The sequence below is a fragment of the Ambystoma mexicanum genome, chromosome 2p (assembly GCF_040938575.1).
Source record: "Ambystoma mexicanum isolate Mex_15411 chromosome 2p, UKY_AmexF1_1, whole genome shotgun sequence".
NCBI classification, from domain to species: domain Eukaryota; kingdom Metazoa; phylum Chordata; class Amphibia; order Caudata; family Ambystomatidae; genus Ambystoma; species Ambystoma mexicanum.
This window is the reverse complement of record NC_090923.1, coordinates 562,697,930-562,716,223: the sequence shown is the minus strand read 5'-3', so window position 1 is coordinate 562,716,223 and position 18,294 is coordinate 562,697,930. Positions and strand designations below refer to the sequence as shown.

General features: G+C 47.9%; 1 protein-coding gene across 12 annotated transcripts in view; it reads left to right on the top strand.

Annotated features, from left to right (window-relative positions):
• NPRL2 (NPR2 like, GATOR1 complex subunit) overlaps positions 1-18,294 on the top strand; it is a 717,787-nt gene that overhangs the window by 216,188 nt on the left and 483,305 nt on the right. For all 12 annotated transcript variants that reach the window (XM_069644051.1, XM_069644050.1, XM_069644042.1 and 9 more), the window contains one exon: positions 15,197-15,305. In XM_069644051.1, the coding sequence (XP_069500152.1) occupies positions 15,197-15,305 (109 nt within the window). The remainder of the gene's footprint in view (positions 1-15,196; positions 15,306-18,294) is intronic.

Sequence of the window (18,294 nt, the reverse complement as noted above, 5' to 3'; positions counted from 1 at the left end):
GGAATCAGCCTCTGAGGAGGAACTGGTGGAGACCGAGAAGGGCCTCAACGAAGGGTCCATAGGCCTCAACGAGAGGTTCATAAACCTCAACGAGAGGTTCAAGAAGGTTCAATCCCAGGGGGCGGTCCCTGCTGACGTCATCGAAGATAGCGACGATGACGACAACGAACAGGGCCCAGTGGAGCGGCCATCCCGTCCGTCGCAGCCATTGCCCGAGCCCCAGGATAGCTCGGCGGCCATTTTGTTGGCAATCCAATTGCGAGAGATTACCACACACCCCGACGGAGGAGCCAGAACCAGGCCCGTCGGGAAGCCCTCCGAACAAGCGGAGGAGAGTCCACACCGCTCCGCCCTTCGTGCCTGCGAGACCGGTGGACTCCTCATCCCCCTCGCCGGACCCTAGAGAGGATACGGCGACAGGGACGGACGATGACAGTGGCGATGACACAGCGGACATCCCTTCGTCACCCCCCCCCACGCAGGCGTCCACAGCCGACGAGGTTGGCTCTTTCCACGCCATGATAACCAGGGCATCCGAGCTCTTCCAGCTCTGCCCTGAAGAACAGAAAAAGGAGGGGTTTCTGTACCAACGACGAGAGGCTAAGAGGAAGACGGTCCTCGCGGTGCCTTTACTCGACGACATCTGGGACGAGGGGCTTGCTATCCTCAAGAACCCTGCCACGACACCCGCCAAGCGGGACAAGTACGTGAAGAAGTACCGAGTCCCTGATGCCGCCCCCTTGTGCCTCAGGGCCCAGCCCACACCAGACTCGGTTGTCTCGGCAGTGGCTAAGAAGAAGGCAGCGGGCGCGGCGGCTACAACTTCCACTTCCCCGCCGGACAGTGAGGGCAAGAAGTTGGACTCTATGGGACGACGAGTCCTCTCGTTGGCGGTGACGACGATTAAGACGGCCAATGCCTTAGCGATCGTGGCCCGCTACGACGGGGAGCTCTGGTTCAAGATGGCTCCCTTGCTAGATTTCCTGCCTGATGACAAAAGGGCGGAGGCCCTAGAAATTCTGCAGGAGGGCGAAGTGGCGTCGGATCACGCCATAACGGTGGCAACGGACATTGCCGATACCGGATTTCGCCAACTGGGCAACGGAGTTTGCCTCCGACGACGAGGATGGCTCAAGGGGACGGACTTTTGCCAGGACGTCCAGACCAGAGTGTTGGACATAACGTTCGACGGCAACAACCTCTTTGGTAAGGCGGTGGATGAGTCTCTACAGGCCATCAAGACCGACTCGGAGACGGCCCGGGCCCTTGGGGTGCTTCAGCAGCGACAGCCCTTTCGGAACCCCAGAGGCAGACAGGGTGCCTCCAAAGGATCCAGCGGTGGCTCCTCCACTTACCGCCAGGCGGCCCGCTCCTCTTCCCAGGAGGCCTACAGAAGGTCGTGGCAATCAAGGGGGTTCCTGCCGTCGTCGCCAAGGAAGCCAAGGCGGCAAGGCCGCTTCCAAGCAAGACTGACCCGGCCGGGTTGTCGGGCCCCCACCGAAGCACCCCGGTGGGAGGCCGGCTGACGAAGTTCGTCAGAGTGTGGGAGTCCATCTCCACCGATCGTTGGGTGTTGGACACCCTGGCCAACGGGCACTCGCTGGAGTTCCTAAAGAAGTGCCCTTGCATTCCTCCCGTGGCGAGGAAGGAGAATCACGTCCCTCAACTGCTGTTGGAAGTAAAGGCGATGCTCAAGAAAGGTGCCATCCAGCTCGTCCCCAGGAGGCTCCGGGGCTCCGGAGTGTACTCGAGGTACTTCCTCGTCAGAAAGAAGACAGGCGGTTTGCGCCCCATCCTGGACCTGCGTCGGTTAAACAAATACATCAAGGCGCATAAATTCAGAATGGTCACCCTCCAGCACGTGCTGGGACAACTGGAGGAAGGCGACTTCCTATCGTCGTTAGACCTGGAGGATGCTTACTTCCACATCCCCATTCTAAAAAGGCACAGGAAGTTCCTCAGGTTCGTGGTTCAGGGACGCCACTACCAATTCAGAGCCCTACCCTTCGGATTAAAGTCGGCACCCAGGGTTTTCACCAAGTGCCTGGCACCAGTGGCGGCGCGGCTGCGCCTGCAGGGGATCCACGTCTGCCCCTACCTGGACGACTGGCTAATCCCGGCAAGGTCAAGGGAACTCGCCGTCGATCATACGGCGAGGACAGTCGGGTTGCTCACGGAGCTGGGGTTCGCCATCAACTACCCCAAATCCCACCTGGTTCCGTCAAAAGTAGCACTGTTTTTGGGAGCGAAGCTCGATACAGTGGAGCAATTGGCCTCCCCTTCAGAGGAGAGGACCAAAACCATCCTGGGCAAGGTGCGGCACCTGATAGCCACGGACGTGGCCAGGGTGAGGTCCATCAAGTCCCTTCTCGGGGTGATGTCCTCATGCATCTGCCTTGTGCCACTTTGCAGATTTCGGATGCGTACGCTACAGGAGTTCCTCGACGCCCGCTGGTTTCAGGCGAGGGGCTGCTTCGAGGACAGGATCCCTCTCGACGAGGAGTTCCGTCGGGCGATCCTATGGTGGGGCACCCGGGCTCACCTCACTACAGGCACGGACTTTCAAACCCCGGCGTTCCAGGAGACGGTGACTACGGACGCCTCTCTGGAGGGTTGGGGGGCCCACACCGGAGATCTCCACGCAAGAGGCCTTTGGCTCCCGGAGGAGAGGTCTCTTCACATCAACATCTTGGAGCTCCGAGCAGTGTTCTGAGCGCTCAAGTCATTCCTCCCGTCCCTCAAGGACAAAGTGGTGAGGATCTTCACCGACAACACCACCACGATGTTCTACATACGGAAGCAGGGGGGCACCAGATCCCCAGCCCTATCCAAGGAGGCCCAGGATCTGTGGCACTGGGCCGTCGCCCAGAGGATGTTTCTGGTTCCTTTCCACCTGGCAGGAATAAAAAACACCATCGCCGACTCACTCAGCAGGGAGCTGCGCTCGTGCCACGAGTGGGAACTGTGCCAGGATCAAGTGGATCGACTTCCAACGATGGGGCAAACCCCAGAGCGACCTGTTTGCGACGGCGACGAACTCCAAGTGCCAGAGGTTCGCCAGCAGGTTCCCATAGCCGAGGAGCATGGGCGATGCTTTCTCGTTCCCTTGGGACGGCCTGTTTCTATACGCGTTCCCTCCATTGCCGTTGCTGCTCCGCCTCATCAACCAGCTCAAGAAGTCCAGGTGCAGGATGATCCTCGTCGCACCGGCGTGGCCGAGGCAGATCTGGTTCCAGGACCTTCTGGACTCGTCAACGTCCCCGCCAGTCAGGGTGCCGGCGGACGCGGATCTTCTCTCCAGGGAAGGAGGCACCATTCTCCTCCACGAACGACAGTCGCTGAACTTGCAGGCCTGGCTCCTACAGCACTAGAGTTTGGAGGGTACGATATCCCGGCTGATTGCAGAGAGGTTCTTGCAAAGGCCAGGGCGTCTTCAACTTTCAAGTGTTACGGTCATAAATGGAAGAGGTTCTCTGTCTGGTGCCGTGCACAGAAGATTAACCCTCTGAGAATTACGGCCCCTCAAGTGCTGCCGTACCTGCTGTCGCTGTCCATCAAAATACATCTGGCTGCCATCTCCCGATATACCAGGACGACGGGACGGGCGTCCTTGTGGTCTCATCGCCTGGTGAAGGAGTTTATGAAGGGACTATTCCGATCATTCCCTCCGGTTAAGGCTCCTGCCCCGGTGTGGGAGCTTAATGTGGTGCTGACCAGGCTCATTGTGGCCCCATTCGAGCCTATGCATTCGGCGCCTTTGAAGTTCCTGTCATAGAAGACAGCGTTCCTTGTGGCCATCACCTCTGCACGACGAGTGGGAGAGATATCTTGCAAGCCTCCATACTTGACTTTTCATGACACGAGGGTGGTGCTGAGGACGCACCCCTCCTTCATGCCCAAGGTGCCGTCGGACTTCCACCTCAACAAGCCCTTGGTGTTACCAGTTTTCTTTCCGTCGCCTTCGACGCCGGCCGAGAGGACTTTGCACTCGCTGGATGTAGCTAGAGCGCTGAAGTGCTACGTGGACCGCACAAAGAGTTTTCGGAAGACGTCACAACAGTTTGTGAATTTTGGGTCTGTGAATCAAGGGAAGGCTCTCTCGAAGACTTCCATTTCCAGATGGCTTTCCGGCTGCATCATGCATTGTCACCGGTTGGCAAACCGACCGCTGCCCGGCTGTCCGAGAGCCCATTCGACCAGAGCGATCGCTGCTACCACGGCATTCCTGTCTGGTGTGCCCCTGCTGGACATCTGCAGGGCTGCTACGTGGAGGTCGACGCACACCTTCACAAGATTCTACTGCGTCGATCGGGACTCCAGGGAGGAGTCCAGGGTCGGCCAAGCACTGCTGCGAAACCTGTTCGCTTAAGGTGAGCCTGGTGAGGAGGTAAGAGATGCTTAATGTTGAGTTGTTGTATTGCTTAATGTTGAGCCTGTTGCCACCTCCCGTGGTTGTGCATGTGTATACTGCTATGTATTCTTTTATTCATGAGCATGTGAAACCATGCCAGACCCCATGCTGGAGAAGGAACAAGTTACTTACCTGTAACTGTTATTCTCCAGCATGGGTCTGGCATGGATTCACATGCGAACCCTCCCACCTACCCCTCTGCGGCTCTTCACTTGGTCATACTGCCACTTGGCGTGCTACCAAATCTGAGGATGGCTGCCAGGGGCGGAGCTTAGAGAGAGGGCAGACATTGGCTGGGGGCAGTATGACCCAGAGATCAGTGATTGGTTACTACTAAGAAAGACAGATCAGAAACAAAAGTGTTACTGATTTTTTTCTTTACCGAGGATTCCCAGCCTGACGACAGGGAATATTCATGAGCATGTGAATCCATGCCAGACCCATGCTGGAGAACAACAGTTACAGGTAAGTAACTTGTTCCTTTCATACAGGCCAAGCTGAAAGGCTGAAAAAATATATAATCTGAATAAGGAAAATTATTTTGTATGCCTGACATCTAATGTTAACAGCGGCCCTTTTATTGAGTATGGAATACGGTGTAAAATTGGCCCAAAATATATTGAGGCCTATCCTAACAGTGCCATAATAAGAAGCTATCTTTTGTTGAAATTTGATTGTATACAGGTACTCCGAATAGAGGGAGCCAAAGTGGGCAAATCTCAGCTGGAGCGATTATGTTGTTTGTGTGGTGAGACAATAGAATCGCCTGAACATATTATGTGCTATTTCAGCAGTCTGAACGCTATTAGTGTAAAATACATGAAAGCATACAGCAGTGTGTTAAATCGTGATGACGTGTCTTCCTTGTGAATGCTGCTATTGGAAGGAAACGTTGTTAATCTTATTTTTGACATGATGAAACGTTATGGTATATGTATGAAGATTCTAGGAGAATTATCAGAAGGGATTTCCTGACTTGTTTGCTGAGGGATCATGTTTGAATAATGTAAATGTCGTTTTACATCGATGAATTAATTTTGGATTAAGAAAAGATATTTTATGTTTTTAGTAACTTGTTTTTCTAAATGTGTTCTATACAAAGTAAGTGATGGCTATACATACATTAAAAATAAAAAAAATAACCAGAAAAAGGACACTATGGAGAGTCTTAAAAATGACACCCATACAAAGAGTAAAAGGATCTGTGAGTGTGGAAAAAGGTTCCCACTCACTGAGGTATGGGGACAAATAATCCAACAGTTCAGCAAAAAGTTCTGGGGGTCTCACAAGTGAAGGAGATTTCACTAAACGTAAAATCTTACCCAACAGCTGTTGACTCGAAAATGTACATAGGGGTAGGGCACTGATAGTTCCATGTGAGGCTTGCCAGACATAACTGGCTTGTCAAAAGCTCTCAGCCTGTTTGGCCTATCCTACATGAGTCAGAAGATTCATAATGAGGCTTTGAAATGTGCTAGAATATTGGCATTGGGACTAGTAATTGGACATGGGAGTTTTTCAGTTTTGAAAAGCGGAAGGCTGAGTAGGAGGGATTGAAGTATATTCAGCAGTGCCATCATCTGACTATCCGCCAGTGTGTTTCACACCAGCTAGGAAGGATGGTGGGAAGGATCTACGTGAAAATACCTATTGTTTTACTTTGAGGTCAAAAAATGTGCATGTAAAATAACACATTTTCTGTATTTGTAATATGGGGGGAGACCTGTGTGCTACCGGTGGGGAGAGCTCAGACGTTTTTTATACTCAGTACTTTAGCTTGCTGCAGTAAATGCCACACATGTTCGTGCTTTGTCATTACAGCAGCTCTGTTAAAAAATGCAGGTACCGCCCAAAACATAGCAGTCCTGCTAAGAAAGTGGGCATGATGCAAACAGGCATGCTAAGAATAATTGGCAATTGTGCTATGACATGCATATAGCAGCTCTGCTGATAAATTAGGCTACTTTGCCTGAATATATAGCAGTCCTGTTGAGAGGTACCAATACAATCTGTGCCACTGAAAATATATATACCATTTCTTCTACCTTCATCCATTATACCTGCTTGTGGTGGGTGGGTGTACAGAAAGGGAGGTAGGGTAAAGTGCAGACCACATGCCCAGCTTATTCCTTGCTCTCTAAGTCAACAAACTATGTACAATTCCTTTTGCGCATAGGCATGCACGTGAACACGTGCAATCTTAAGACAACATAAACATCTTCATATAGAGTACCAAAAGCTTTTCCTTCTCGCAAGTGCCAAACTGCTTGCTGGAGGCTCTCCTAAAACTTCAAGACATGAAAAACGCCAAGCCATTAAATGCAATTGATGTGCTTCTTTGATGAAAAGAAAACAAAGTATGAAATGCCCATCCTGCTGCAACTGCACAGCCTCTATTAAAACAGATTAAAACAGAGGAAAATGAATCAAAAAAGCATCCCTAGTTTAAGGCAATGTTCATTTTACCCAAAACTATGTGTCCCAAAGCAATGCTGAAAAGCATGTTCATGATTCAAAATGCTTTAATAACACTGTAATCTACAAAATGCAGGCAGTTGAACAAAGTGAACAAAACACAAATTTAGTTCTACAGTACTCAAAGTATTATCTTGATAGAATTATTAACGGAGGAGAGTGTTGAAAAAATTAACAGACCAGGACTCCTCCCCATTTTCTTCTTTCAAGGAACTGTGTGGATTGCTAAAGTAGAGAGTGGATTTGCAAGCTGCAGCTGGCCAGGCTGTCACCAACTCCAACTTATGGGGGTGCTGCCATAAATATCCTACGTAAGCTGTACGCAAGGAAGAATTAAAAAGGCCCTATTGCCAAGATTTTGGTGTGTAAAAAGGGCTGATATGCACCTTATCTGGAAGGCTGAGTTCTAGTGATCTTCTAGTGACCCTTCCCTCTCCCTCCTCCATCGGGAGATACTGCTTCATACTGCATCAAGGAGCAAGGTAAGCCCTCTGGCTTAAAATGAACATATTTGCGACCGAATGAGTCCATGAACTTTTCTGAACTTTTGCCATCTGCAACATCGACATTTCCCAGAACAGCGCTGCCTCGCTGCAAGTAGGCTTTATACTTTGCACAATGCCTTCCTTACCGGAGTCTGCGGTAGGATTCCACTGTATTGCTTTGTGTGCATTGTGTCCTCAGCCCTTCCATCATGGCCGCCTGCATTTCGTGTGTCCCTACGTGCCTGGCCTCTGCCTCGGCTGGCGTGCCCTGATTGGCTGGGGCTTGGGAGTTACGGGCCTATGGGAAAGACGGCAGGCTTGGCCGGCCCTACCACCAAAGGCCCACTCCTAAGGCCTCTGTCAGCTACCTGTCCACTACAGGTATGCTAAGGTCGCCCGTTGCCTCCTCCCACCCCCCTGGTCGCCAATATGCCTGTTTTGCCTCCTCCCACCCCCCTGGTCGCCCGTATGCCTGTTTGACTCCTCCCTCCCCCCTGGTCACCAGTATGCGTGTGTAGTCTCCCCCACCCCCTGGTCACCAGTATGCGTGTGTAGTCTCCCCCACACCCTTGGTCGCCTGTTTTGCCTCCTCCCACCCCATTGGTTGCCCGCATGCATGTGTAGTCTCCCCCCACCCCCTTGGTCACCAGTATGCGTGTGTGGTCTCCTCCCACCCCCCTGGTCGTCCATATGATGCACCAGCTCACCACCTACACTCCGCCCTCCCACTGGTCCTCCCCTTGCCCATCCCTTCCTACCATGCTCGTCTAAAATGTCGTAACGCTTATAAATGTCTAAAATGTCTCCACGCACCAGCACACTGCTACCGCCCTGTTGCTGGGCAACATGTCTTTGCCACCATTTTGACCTTCCATTTGCAAGCTGTTGCCGCCCTGCAACATGGGGCTGGGCAACATGTCTGTGCCACCTTGCCTGACCTCTGCATTTATATGCTGCTGCCACCCGACAAGCAGGGCTAGGCAACATATCTTTGCTACCAATTTTGACCTTGCGTTTGCTTGCTGCTGCAGCCCTGCAACATGGGGCTGGGCAACATGTCTGTGCCACTGTATCTGACTTCTCTATCTATATGCTGCTTCCACCCTACAAGAAGGGGTTTTGCAACTTGTCTATGCCACCTAATCAGACTTTTGCATTTGTATGCTGCTGCTGACCCGCAAAATGGGTTACGCAAACTGTATGTTTTCGCAAGCACTATGCAACTAAATAAGACGCACCTGCTACATGGGGCTATGTAACATGTATGTATGGATGCCTTCACAAGCACTTATGTGACCAAGTAAGCCTTCTTGTATAGCAATGCGATGCCTGAGCACAGTTGTGCGCTCTATAAATGCAAATACATGAATTACTCCAGTCCTCTTCCTCGTCTCAGTGTTATCAAGAAAAGGGGAATGTAAATATAATTGATTGGTCATGACTGGAGGTTCTACACCCACACTACAGAATGCCATACAGGAATGGGGAGGCAAGTGGGTGTTAACAGACCATAGGCTAAAGAAACCGGGAAGTGCCTGCTTTGACCTAGCAAGTCTACTCCCTCATGTGGTCCTCTCACAGACAGCCACCCCAGGGTCAGAGTCTGGTAGCTTCTACCTTTCTCTGGCCACTTGAGGGGAGATTTCCCCCAGCGAAGTAGTGACGACCTTGTTAGATTTGTCACAGTATTCAGGATTTTTCGTGGGGAATGGGTTGATTCAGCCCCAAGTTGAAAAAGTCAAGGCCGTACACTTAACACTAGTTTCCAAGACCAAACAAGATCTCTGAGCCTTCCTGGGATGAACAGGGTATTATAGGCGGTTGACATTGGCCACCAGTCTCATTGATACGTTTTTGAGGTTGTGAATTCTTCAACTTATCTGGGGAGAGGCAAATCCGAGAAGCTTTGACGGGCTAAACCAAATACTATGTCAAAATCCTGTGCTAAAAATGCCTGTCTTCAACCAGGCATTTATGCTTCAAAGTAGGCCTGGGGGCAGTCGTTTCCCAGGAACCTGATGGACTAGAACACCCTGACGTATATACCAGTAAGAATGTGTTTCCTAGAGAACAGGCCTATGCTACCCTAGAGTAGGAAGCCTTAGCTATCAAATGGGCAGTAGTCAGTCTTTGCTACTATTTGACGGGAAGAAAGTTGTGACTAGTAACTGACCATTCTCCCCTAACCTGGATGAGTTTCATCTACCTTCCAATGACGGACTACTAAACCAAAACACTGCAACGAATACAGAACGCGGAAGCCAGACTACTCAGACTCACTGAGAGAGCACATCACAACAGCACTGAGAACCCTATACTGACTACCAGTCAAAAAAGGAGCTACTTAAGAACACTTTGCATAGCCCACAGAGCAATCCACGGCCAAGGAGCCAAATTCATTCTAGAAATACATTTCCATCTACAGACCAAAACGAACCCTGATCCAGCAATGACATTCACCTTGATCCAAAGCAATATTCCAAACTGAAATATGGTGGATTAGCCTTTTTGTACATCTCAGGAACTCTCTGGAACGCACTCCACAAGGAACTTCGAACAACAGAATAACACCTCAAATTCATTATACGACTAAAAACCTGCCTCATTAGCTCATCCACCTAGAAGTATTCTAGAAAAAAAAAAAAAACAATCTCGATACAAGGAGAGGCACTGCAGACCATGGTACCAGCAAGAGGTAAGAAGGCATACAGCTTGGTTAAAGGTACACATCAAATAAACTGACATCAAAATGAAATCCAAATCAAAGTATAAAAGCATAAAATACTAAGTATGCATATAATTTGAGATACAGGCATATGGATACATGTGGGATGCTAGCTAATGTAGTGTGTAATGCAGGACGTTTATTTACAATTGTGGTACTGGGCTAGAGGAGTTACTTATCATTCTCTTTGAGCCAGTTGATAAGATTCTGCCTGAATTTGTTGAATGTTTGGTCCATTCTCAGTGAAGGTGGCAAGGAGTTCCACAATTGTGCTGACTTGACTAGGAAGCTGGAGCCCCCAATAGTGGAAGGTTTTTAAAGCGTGGCACATGAAGGCAATTGGAATTGACTGATCTAATAGGTCTGCTTGAAGTTTTTCTGATGATTCTTTCTATCAGGTAGCGTGGTGCCTTATTGTTTAAACATTTATGGATAAGGGATGCTGTTTTGAGGCGGATGTTCTCGTATGTGTATATCCACTTGTATTGCCTCCTTGTTTTGGAGATATGCTCTTTTCTTGAGATGCTTAATGCAGCTCTAAGGGCATTATTCTAGAGTGTCTGTATTCTATTGAAAATATATTTATTGGTATCAATGTATAGCGCGTTACAGTAGTCCATTTTAGATAAAATAAGAGCTCTGGCTAGGATCATGCAACTATTGGACGACAGAAATTGTTTGCCTGCTCTAATTAATTTGGATATGTATGCCGTGGATGAGGCCAAAGTGTTTACCAGTTTGGTAAATGTTAGGGTGGAATTTAAGTAAAAACCCTAGGTCAAGAAAAGAACATATCTAGGGTTTTTACTTCTTTGGCAACTTTAATAGAGTTCCCATCGATAGTGTAGGATGAATAATCGGGGCTAAGTCTATTAAGCTGGGGGGTAGTGCCAAGGATGATGAGCTCTGTTTTGTCATCGTTCAGGCAGAGGCCATGAGTGGCCATCCATGCCTGAACAATACTGTATATTCCATTCACCTAAGCCAAATCCTTATGCTAATCCCCAGTAAGTGGTAAGAGGATCTGTGTATCATCTGCATAGTTAGTGTAGGTGATACCCAGATGATCAAGATCATCAAAAAGGGGTTTGGTGAATACATTGTACAAAGTCGGAGAGACACATGATCCCTGGGGCACCCCACAAGTAATGGGAAAGGGTCTGCTGCTGCAGATTGCGAGAAGACCCTCATAGTCCTGTTGCTAAGGAAGGACTGTATCCATTCTATGGCTTCCTTGGAGAAGTGGGATGCTGAGTCCAGGTGGCTGCATAAGACCTTGAGGTCCACCAGGTGAAATGCAGCTGAGAGGGCAAGGAGGAGGAGTAGTGCTCGTCATCTAGTTGGGCCTTAAGATCAATTAATGCTGTTTCTGTGCAATGTTGTGGCCGGAACCCAGATTGGCGAGATCCTAAGAGTTGGTTAAGTCCTAGGAAATTCTGAATTTGGATGTATGCTACCTTGTCTAGGATTTTTAGAAGGAATGGCACTGCGGTGATGGGCCTATAATTAGTTGGTATGGTGAGGTCTAAGGTTTGTTTATTAAGAAGTGGGAGTACCCAGGATTCTTTAAGGTTGCAGGGGATGGTGCCTGAAGCAAATGAGGCGTTGATAAGTTTTGAGATGAAAGGTGCTAGATCTCTAGCAGCAAACCTGATTAGTTGTGCCGGGCATTGGTCGCCCTTACAATATGAAGGTTTGAGAGCAAGTATGACTTGCTCGACCTCAATAATAGAAACTTTGGAAAAGTTGAATCGGGTGAGATGTTTGGACTTAAGCAGTGGTGTTTTATTGGATGGGGTTGGAGGTATTAGTGAGGCTTTCTTTTGGGCTATCTTGTCCTGAAGGTTAGTGACTTTGTTGACTAGTGCATGCTGAATGTCAGAGCACCAAGTTTTATTTTTGACACAGTTGTCTTGTGCTAGGATAGGGGCTTCTAATTCTTTTAGTATCGTGAAAAGTTTGTTCATACTGGAATTGGCTTGAAGGATTCTGTTATAAGTTTCTTGTTTAGCCAAGAGGATGTCCTTCTTGTAATGGGTAGAAATAGTGGCTACGTTCATTTTGTTTTCTGCAGTGGGATGTAGTTTCCATGCGGTTTTACATTTTCTCTTGTGTAATCTTAAGCTTTTCAGGTGGGGAGTGAACCAGGTGTTAAGGTGACTTTTGGGTTTACGGTTTCTTAATTTTAATGGGGCAATGTCGTCAAGAGCAGTGGTCATAGCTTTGTTATATTCTTCAACTAATAGGCTAGGGTCCATATTATCAGGGGGTGAATTAAGATTAGGAAGGATGCGGGGAAGGAGTTTATCTACTGTGATATTCTTTTTATTTCTAGTTAGTGAGTGAGGGGCAGGTGGTGTTGTCTGGGTGGTGGGTCAATGCAAATTTGAGGGGAACTGGTGGTGACTGAGGCGTTACAGTTGTGATCCGCCACCCAATCAAGAATTCTCCCTTTGTTATGGGTTGGCAGGTTCACTCTCTGGGTGAAGCCAAGTTCTGTCAATATATTAGCTATGGAGATAGCCTGTTGGTGTTTAGTGTCATTAAATCCCAAGTTGAGATTTCCCAACAATAGGGTTTGTGATGTATTTTTTAAGTTATCCGACAGGATAGTAGAGATGTCTTTGTTGAAGGTACTGATAGGGCCAGGGGGTCTGTGTATAAGATGGATATTCAATGTTTGGGAGTTGGCAATAGGTAGTTTGACTGAAATGGATTCGCATGATTTGATGTTAGGCGAGGGGACTAATCTCCTGGAGAGATTAGATTTAGCAATGATGGCTAGTCCTCCACCTCGTGATTTGTGTCCATCAGATCTAAGGATAGTGTAATCATCGGGTACTGCTAAGGCCAGAGCAGGGCTTGCTGCATCATGTAGCCAGGATTCCGTAATTGCAAGGAAGTCATAGTTTTCTGTTAAGATGACTTCGGCTATTTCTGTCGCATGTGCGACTAAAGATCTTGCATTTATTAAGGCCCCTTTGAGGTCAGGTACCTATTTATCTAGTGGAGGTGGTTGAAAGGTGCTGGTGGGAGCATGTGTGCACATGGGTGTCTTAGGTCTTTTTTGCTTTGGTCTGGGTGTTAAAATTAGGAATAGTCTTTGTTATTTTTGCTATTGGTATGTGAGGTGATCTTATTCTGTGGTAGTCTAGGCTGGCCACATATCTAGTTGGTAGTTCAAACAATTTTGGCAACCGTGCACAGAGTCTAGCGTTTCTATATGCAATGTTACAGGGGGTCTTTTGGTTAGGTGATCCCATGGGGTAGGCTGAGTTTGTATGATGGTAGTTTAGAAGTCAGAGAGGTAGGAATGTCTGCAGTGACTACTGTAGTTGAGGATGTAAACATAGTGGTGTGAATAGGTAGTATTGAGGTAGAATGGCTTGAGATACTAGTTAATACCACTAGGCGCAGTAGGGTGCCTAAGTAGTCTGGGTTTAGCAGAGTGATGTGCATAGTGTATTAGGTCAGATGTTGTCGAAGTCTTGGAAGAGTTTCCTTAAAATGTTCAATGTGAGAATACTTATCCAGAGAAAAGACCAGGATATCATCCAGAGAAGCCAGAACAGAATGTTGCAAAAAGTTCTGCTAATAAGCCATTCATAACACGTTGGAATACTGCTGGGGACATACGTAGCCCAAGTGCCATAATGTTGTATTTGTATTGTCCCAAAAGCATCAGGAATGCTGTTTTCCACTTGTCCCCCTCAACTATTCATACCAAATGGTATGCACGCCCCTTAAGTCCATGTTAGTAAACAGGGCTTCACTATAAGTTGGGTGGTGCGTAAATATGCAGCAGTATTACTGTTACCGCCAAATTACCATACCGCCCAACTACGATATTTGGGGTAAGGTAGAGGAAAAACATACAGCAAGTAGCTGGGGGTAATTCAGCCACCTTAGCGCTCAAAATCGGCCAATTTGCCGAAATCCCTCATGGAGCCCTATGCCATCCAATTTATGGGGACTAACACCGCCTTCCACCACTTCTAATCCGGCGGGAATGCCGCCAGACCAAGTGGCGTAATGGTAATACCGTTTGGTGGTATCTCAGTGGATTTACCACCAACCAAGAAACCACCAAACGTGTAATGAGGGCTTAGTCTTCAATAAGGACTCTGTCTGAAATTAGGGTTAGTGGATATCGGTCATTAATGCTAAGCTGGTGTAGAACTCTATAATCAATGCAGGGTCGTCAGTTTGGTGGTATTTTAGGGATGCAAAATATCAATGGGAATAGGCCGAAAACTGCTTTTTAGCCCACACTTAATAACTTTTGAACTGTTGGACAAATGTGCTCCAAAAGTTCCAGTTTGTCGGGGCTCTCGCCAGACATTTCATTGGAAAAATTTCAGCCAGCTGCACTCCGTGAGTCAATTATTAGCAATTAAATTTTGGGAAAAGTCAATGCAATTTGGTTTTATCTTGTCGACCTATTATATAATTTGAGAATAGATTTCTAACTCGCGGTCTGCCTTTCAACGTTCCCGCACTGATCTACCTGCTCTCCGTGTGGGCATTACCTTTCCCTAATTATCTCGAAGTGTGGAACGTATTATTAGGCGATTAAAGCTATGTGTGGCCATTATCTTTCAAGGACGGTTTTATGTGTGTGGTTCTTGGCTCTGCATATTATTACCAGCTGTCTGGCTTTAGATGTGGCATTCTCACTTATTGGTTGCCTCACCTCGCAGCTCTTCCCATTTACAAATGTAATTCCCTTGTGGCATGTCTTGCATGCTGTTTCTTCTGTATTAGCTGCCACTTAAAGTGGAAGTAAAACCTCCTGATGGCTTGGCCACTTATTCACTAAATACATTCTTAGAAAAATTTGCTTCCCATAACTTTAGAGATTCATTTCTTTCACTCCTCTCCTCTTCTTTGGACGACCACTGTTTGTTGCCCAGTACACGAGGCAGGGGTTTCTCTATGGGCTTTCACACACTTACTGTCTCTTGATTTTGAGCATTCAATGATTTGCTCTCTACAGAGAAGATCCCTCACTCTGGAAACAAACACTCTGTTTTCTCTTTGTGGGACATTTGCATGCTCACTATTTTCCATTCCAGACACTAACACTTTCTTCTCTCATAGTTGGAAAGCAGTTTCATATCGAATGAGGAGAGCAAGCAGAAGCTGGTGCCAATTATGAGTATCCTCCTTGAGAGTCTGAACGCTACGGGGGAGTGCACGCTGCCCATAGGTAATTGTAAACAAACTTGATAGGTAATCATGCATGCTCCCGATGGTTAATTTAAAATGATCAATAAGTAATGTTGAATGCCACAAATAGTATGCTAGTATTTTGAAATCCTGTATACCAATGATGGATAATCTCTCATGCCTCAATATGTTTAGCCTGCAGAGCTAACCTCTTGTCTGCCTCCATCAAATGTCTACAATAAAATGTCACAATGTTAAGACTAAAATATACACAGGAGATCCAAACATACCCAGGAAGCAGCAATTGTGCTGTCATTGTCAGGGGTGACCTTGCCGTGCATCCAGCGCAAGTGAGAGAATGTTCAGTATAGAGCATCTTAGATGAGAGAGGAATCTCATAACTCTGTATTTAACTCCTTCACAAGTAGCGCCCTGATGCCTCCGGGCCTGATGGTGCGCGTTATAAATAAACAAAATACAAATACAAATCTATGGGTGGAGATGATTTCAGACACGTTTGTATAAGCTACAGCTTGCCTTTGTTAGGGGAGTTTTCCTCAGGTCCACTTGAGGTAAGACTTCATAAAACTATCTCTTGGCATACAGCTCCCCAACTCTTAGTATATGTCTGTACTACTCAAGGAACCTTGGTAGAGTGGCAAAGCAGTCAGGCTTATCATAGGAGGATGATGTGAGCTGTATTAAAATATACATTTATTATATTTACACAAGGAAGGTAGACAAATACTTAGTTCACTTAACCAACACGCATAGGAATTCTTAATAATACTTTTCAAAGGCTGTTGCTTCAATGGTAGTTGCTCGCGGTACAATTGTTAGAGTTTGACACTAATGTCAGTTATACAGTATTATCGGTACTACCGCGCACTCGTGCTAAGACAAAGATGTATGGTAATTGTATTTAGTTAGTGTAGAGGAGCAGACGGGTATGTCATTGATAGAACCCGCCCCCTCACCTCTGTCATACTGGATGAAGGACAGGAAGACACTGTGCATGACGCAAGCTATTATGCCATTACCGCACTGAGTGTATGAGAGACATTATGCACTTAGACAACTGTACCGAATGTACCCTCGAACTAAGGTGGTAGCAGGAGATTTGCAGACACTACTGAATATCGAAGAGCTTTAAAGAAAATCAAACGGGCGCAAAGTGATGTCATAAGGAGAAGACACGATGCACATAAACGATATAAGAATTCATAAAGAATGAAGATGTAACTGAAGAAACAAAGTAAACATGTATACGAGTGAGAAGAAACCATATGTACAAAGAAGTTAAGTAACTAAACAAGTAGTAACTGTATATACATAGAAACGCAAGATAGATGAGCCACATAGAAGCTTGCTGCAGTAGAAAATGTAACACGGTTAAAGCCCATGTTGAAAAGATGGGTGTCGGCACTGAATAATAGTAAGCAAAGAGCTTGAAGGAGAGAGACCAGGGGCCTCATTACGAGAATCACGTTAAAAACAGTCATTACCGGCATCGCGGTATTAGCGAGTCCGTGCACCCTTGACGCCGCTAATAGCGGCTGATTACGAGAGCGCGAGCACGCGCGAACCCCCATGCCAGTAATGGCTTCACCACCATGCCGCTAAAGGACCACCAACCCCCCGATAGTGGCATCACGGAACCCGCTGATACCGCCTCCGCCCAGGAGCAACCCCTAAATAACGCACACAGAAGTACCATCATGCAAATACCGGGTTCGTAATACCGGATCCGGAAATAACGTAATCGCGCCGGAACGGGAAATGCTTCGGCGGCCATATTGAAAATCACAATCCATTGCAATCCCATGGCTACAGGCACTGAAATCCAAAACACAGATCCCAGCCTGCCAGAAAATGACACAGTCCACCCGCAAAGGCACACCTCGTCTGTGCAAACAACATTTCTCCGACGAGCAGCTAAAAGTGCTGGCAGACACCCTAGCCCAGCATGCAGATGTGGTGTTCTGCACAGACCTGGCTGTGCGACACAAATCAAGAACAAACAGATCTGGGAGGAGGTGGCCCAGAAGGTGTCCGCAGTGGGGACAACCACACGCAATACAAAGGACTTCTGGAAAAGGTGGGATGATCTGTGGCTGCGTGTCCGCAACATACTATCCACCGTCAGCAGGCCCAGGCAACGGGAAGCGAACCACCCTCACCCATCAAGCTAGCACAGTGGGAGGAAACGTGCTGCTCCCTGATACACATGGAGCCCTTTGAAGGGGTCAGGCGTGCTGAGACGGGAGTAACATCATCGGCTGACGAAGGTGAGTGAGCGTTGGCACTACACAAAAGAGAACACACTCACCCCAACCCAAATCCAATGGCTGTGTCTAAATGGCAAGTTGATGACAGAAAGTACATTTCCCATCACCACCCACCTACTGTCTGCCCTAACAGAAATGTCACACCCCTGTCACGGACACACGCAACCAACCCCACTGACACAAACAACCAGAGTCCCCAATTCCAAACCCAAGTACCATCAGCATGCAGACACACACATGCAGCACTGCAGAGAAGCAAGCCCCACCACTGTCGCATCCCACTGCATGGTGCAGACATCTCGACCAACAAGTGTACACCAGAACCCTAGAGACGCATCACATGGCACGCAGACCCTGAGGCATGTACACTGCACGCAATCCATGACACACCCGTAATCCACCAAGCAAACTGCATGCACAACATGGATGCGCTAGAAGGATGCACAGACACTGCACCACATACCCATAACCTGTAAGCACCATGTCTGCCCCTCCAACATGCAGACAGCAATGCACAGGTCCCAAAATGTACTGACATCAATATATGTTGGATGTCCCTACACCCATGACTCATGCCCTGCTTCTCCATCCCACACAGGCACAGTATCAGACAGCGATGACTGGCCCACCACAGAAACAAAGCCAACAGCATCACGCAGAAGCAGAGGGGAAGATGATGGCACCAGGCCATCCACGTCATGGGCCGGGCGGATGAAAACCAGCACCCCCATGCCACAGCTG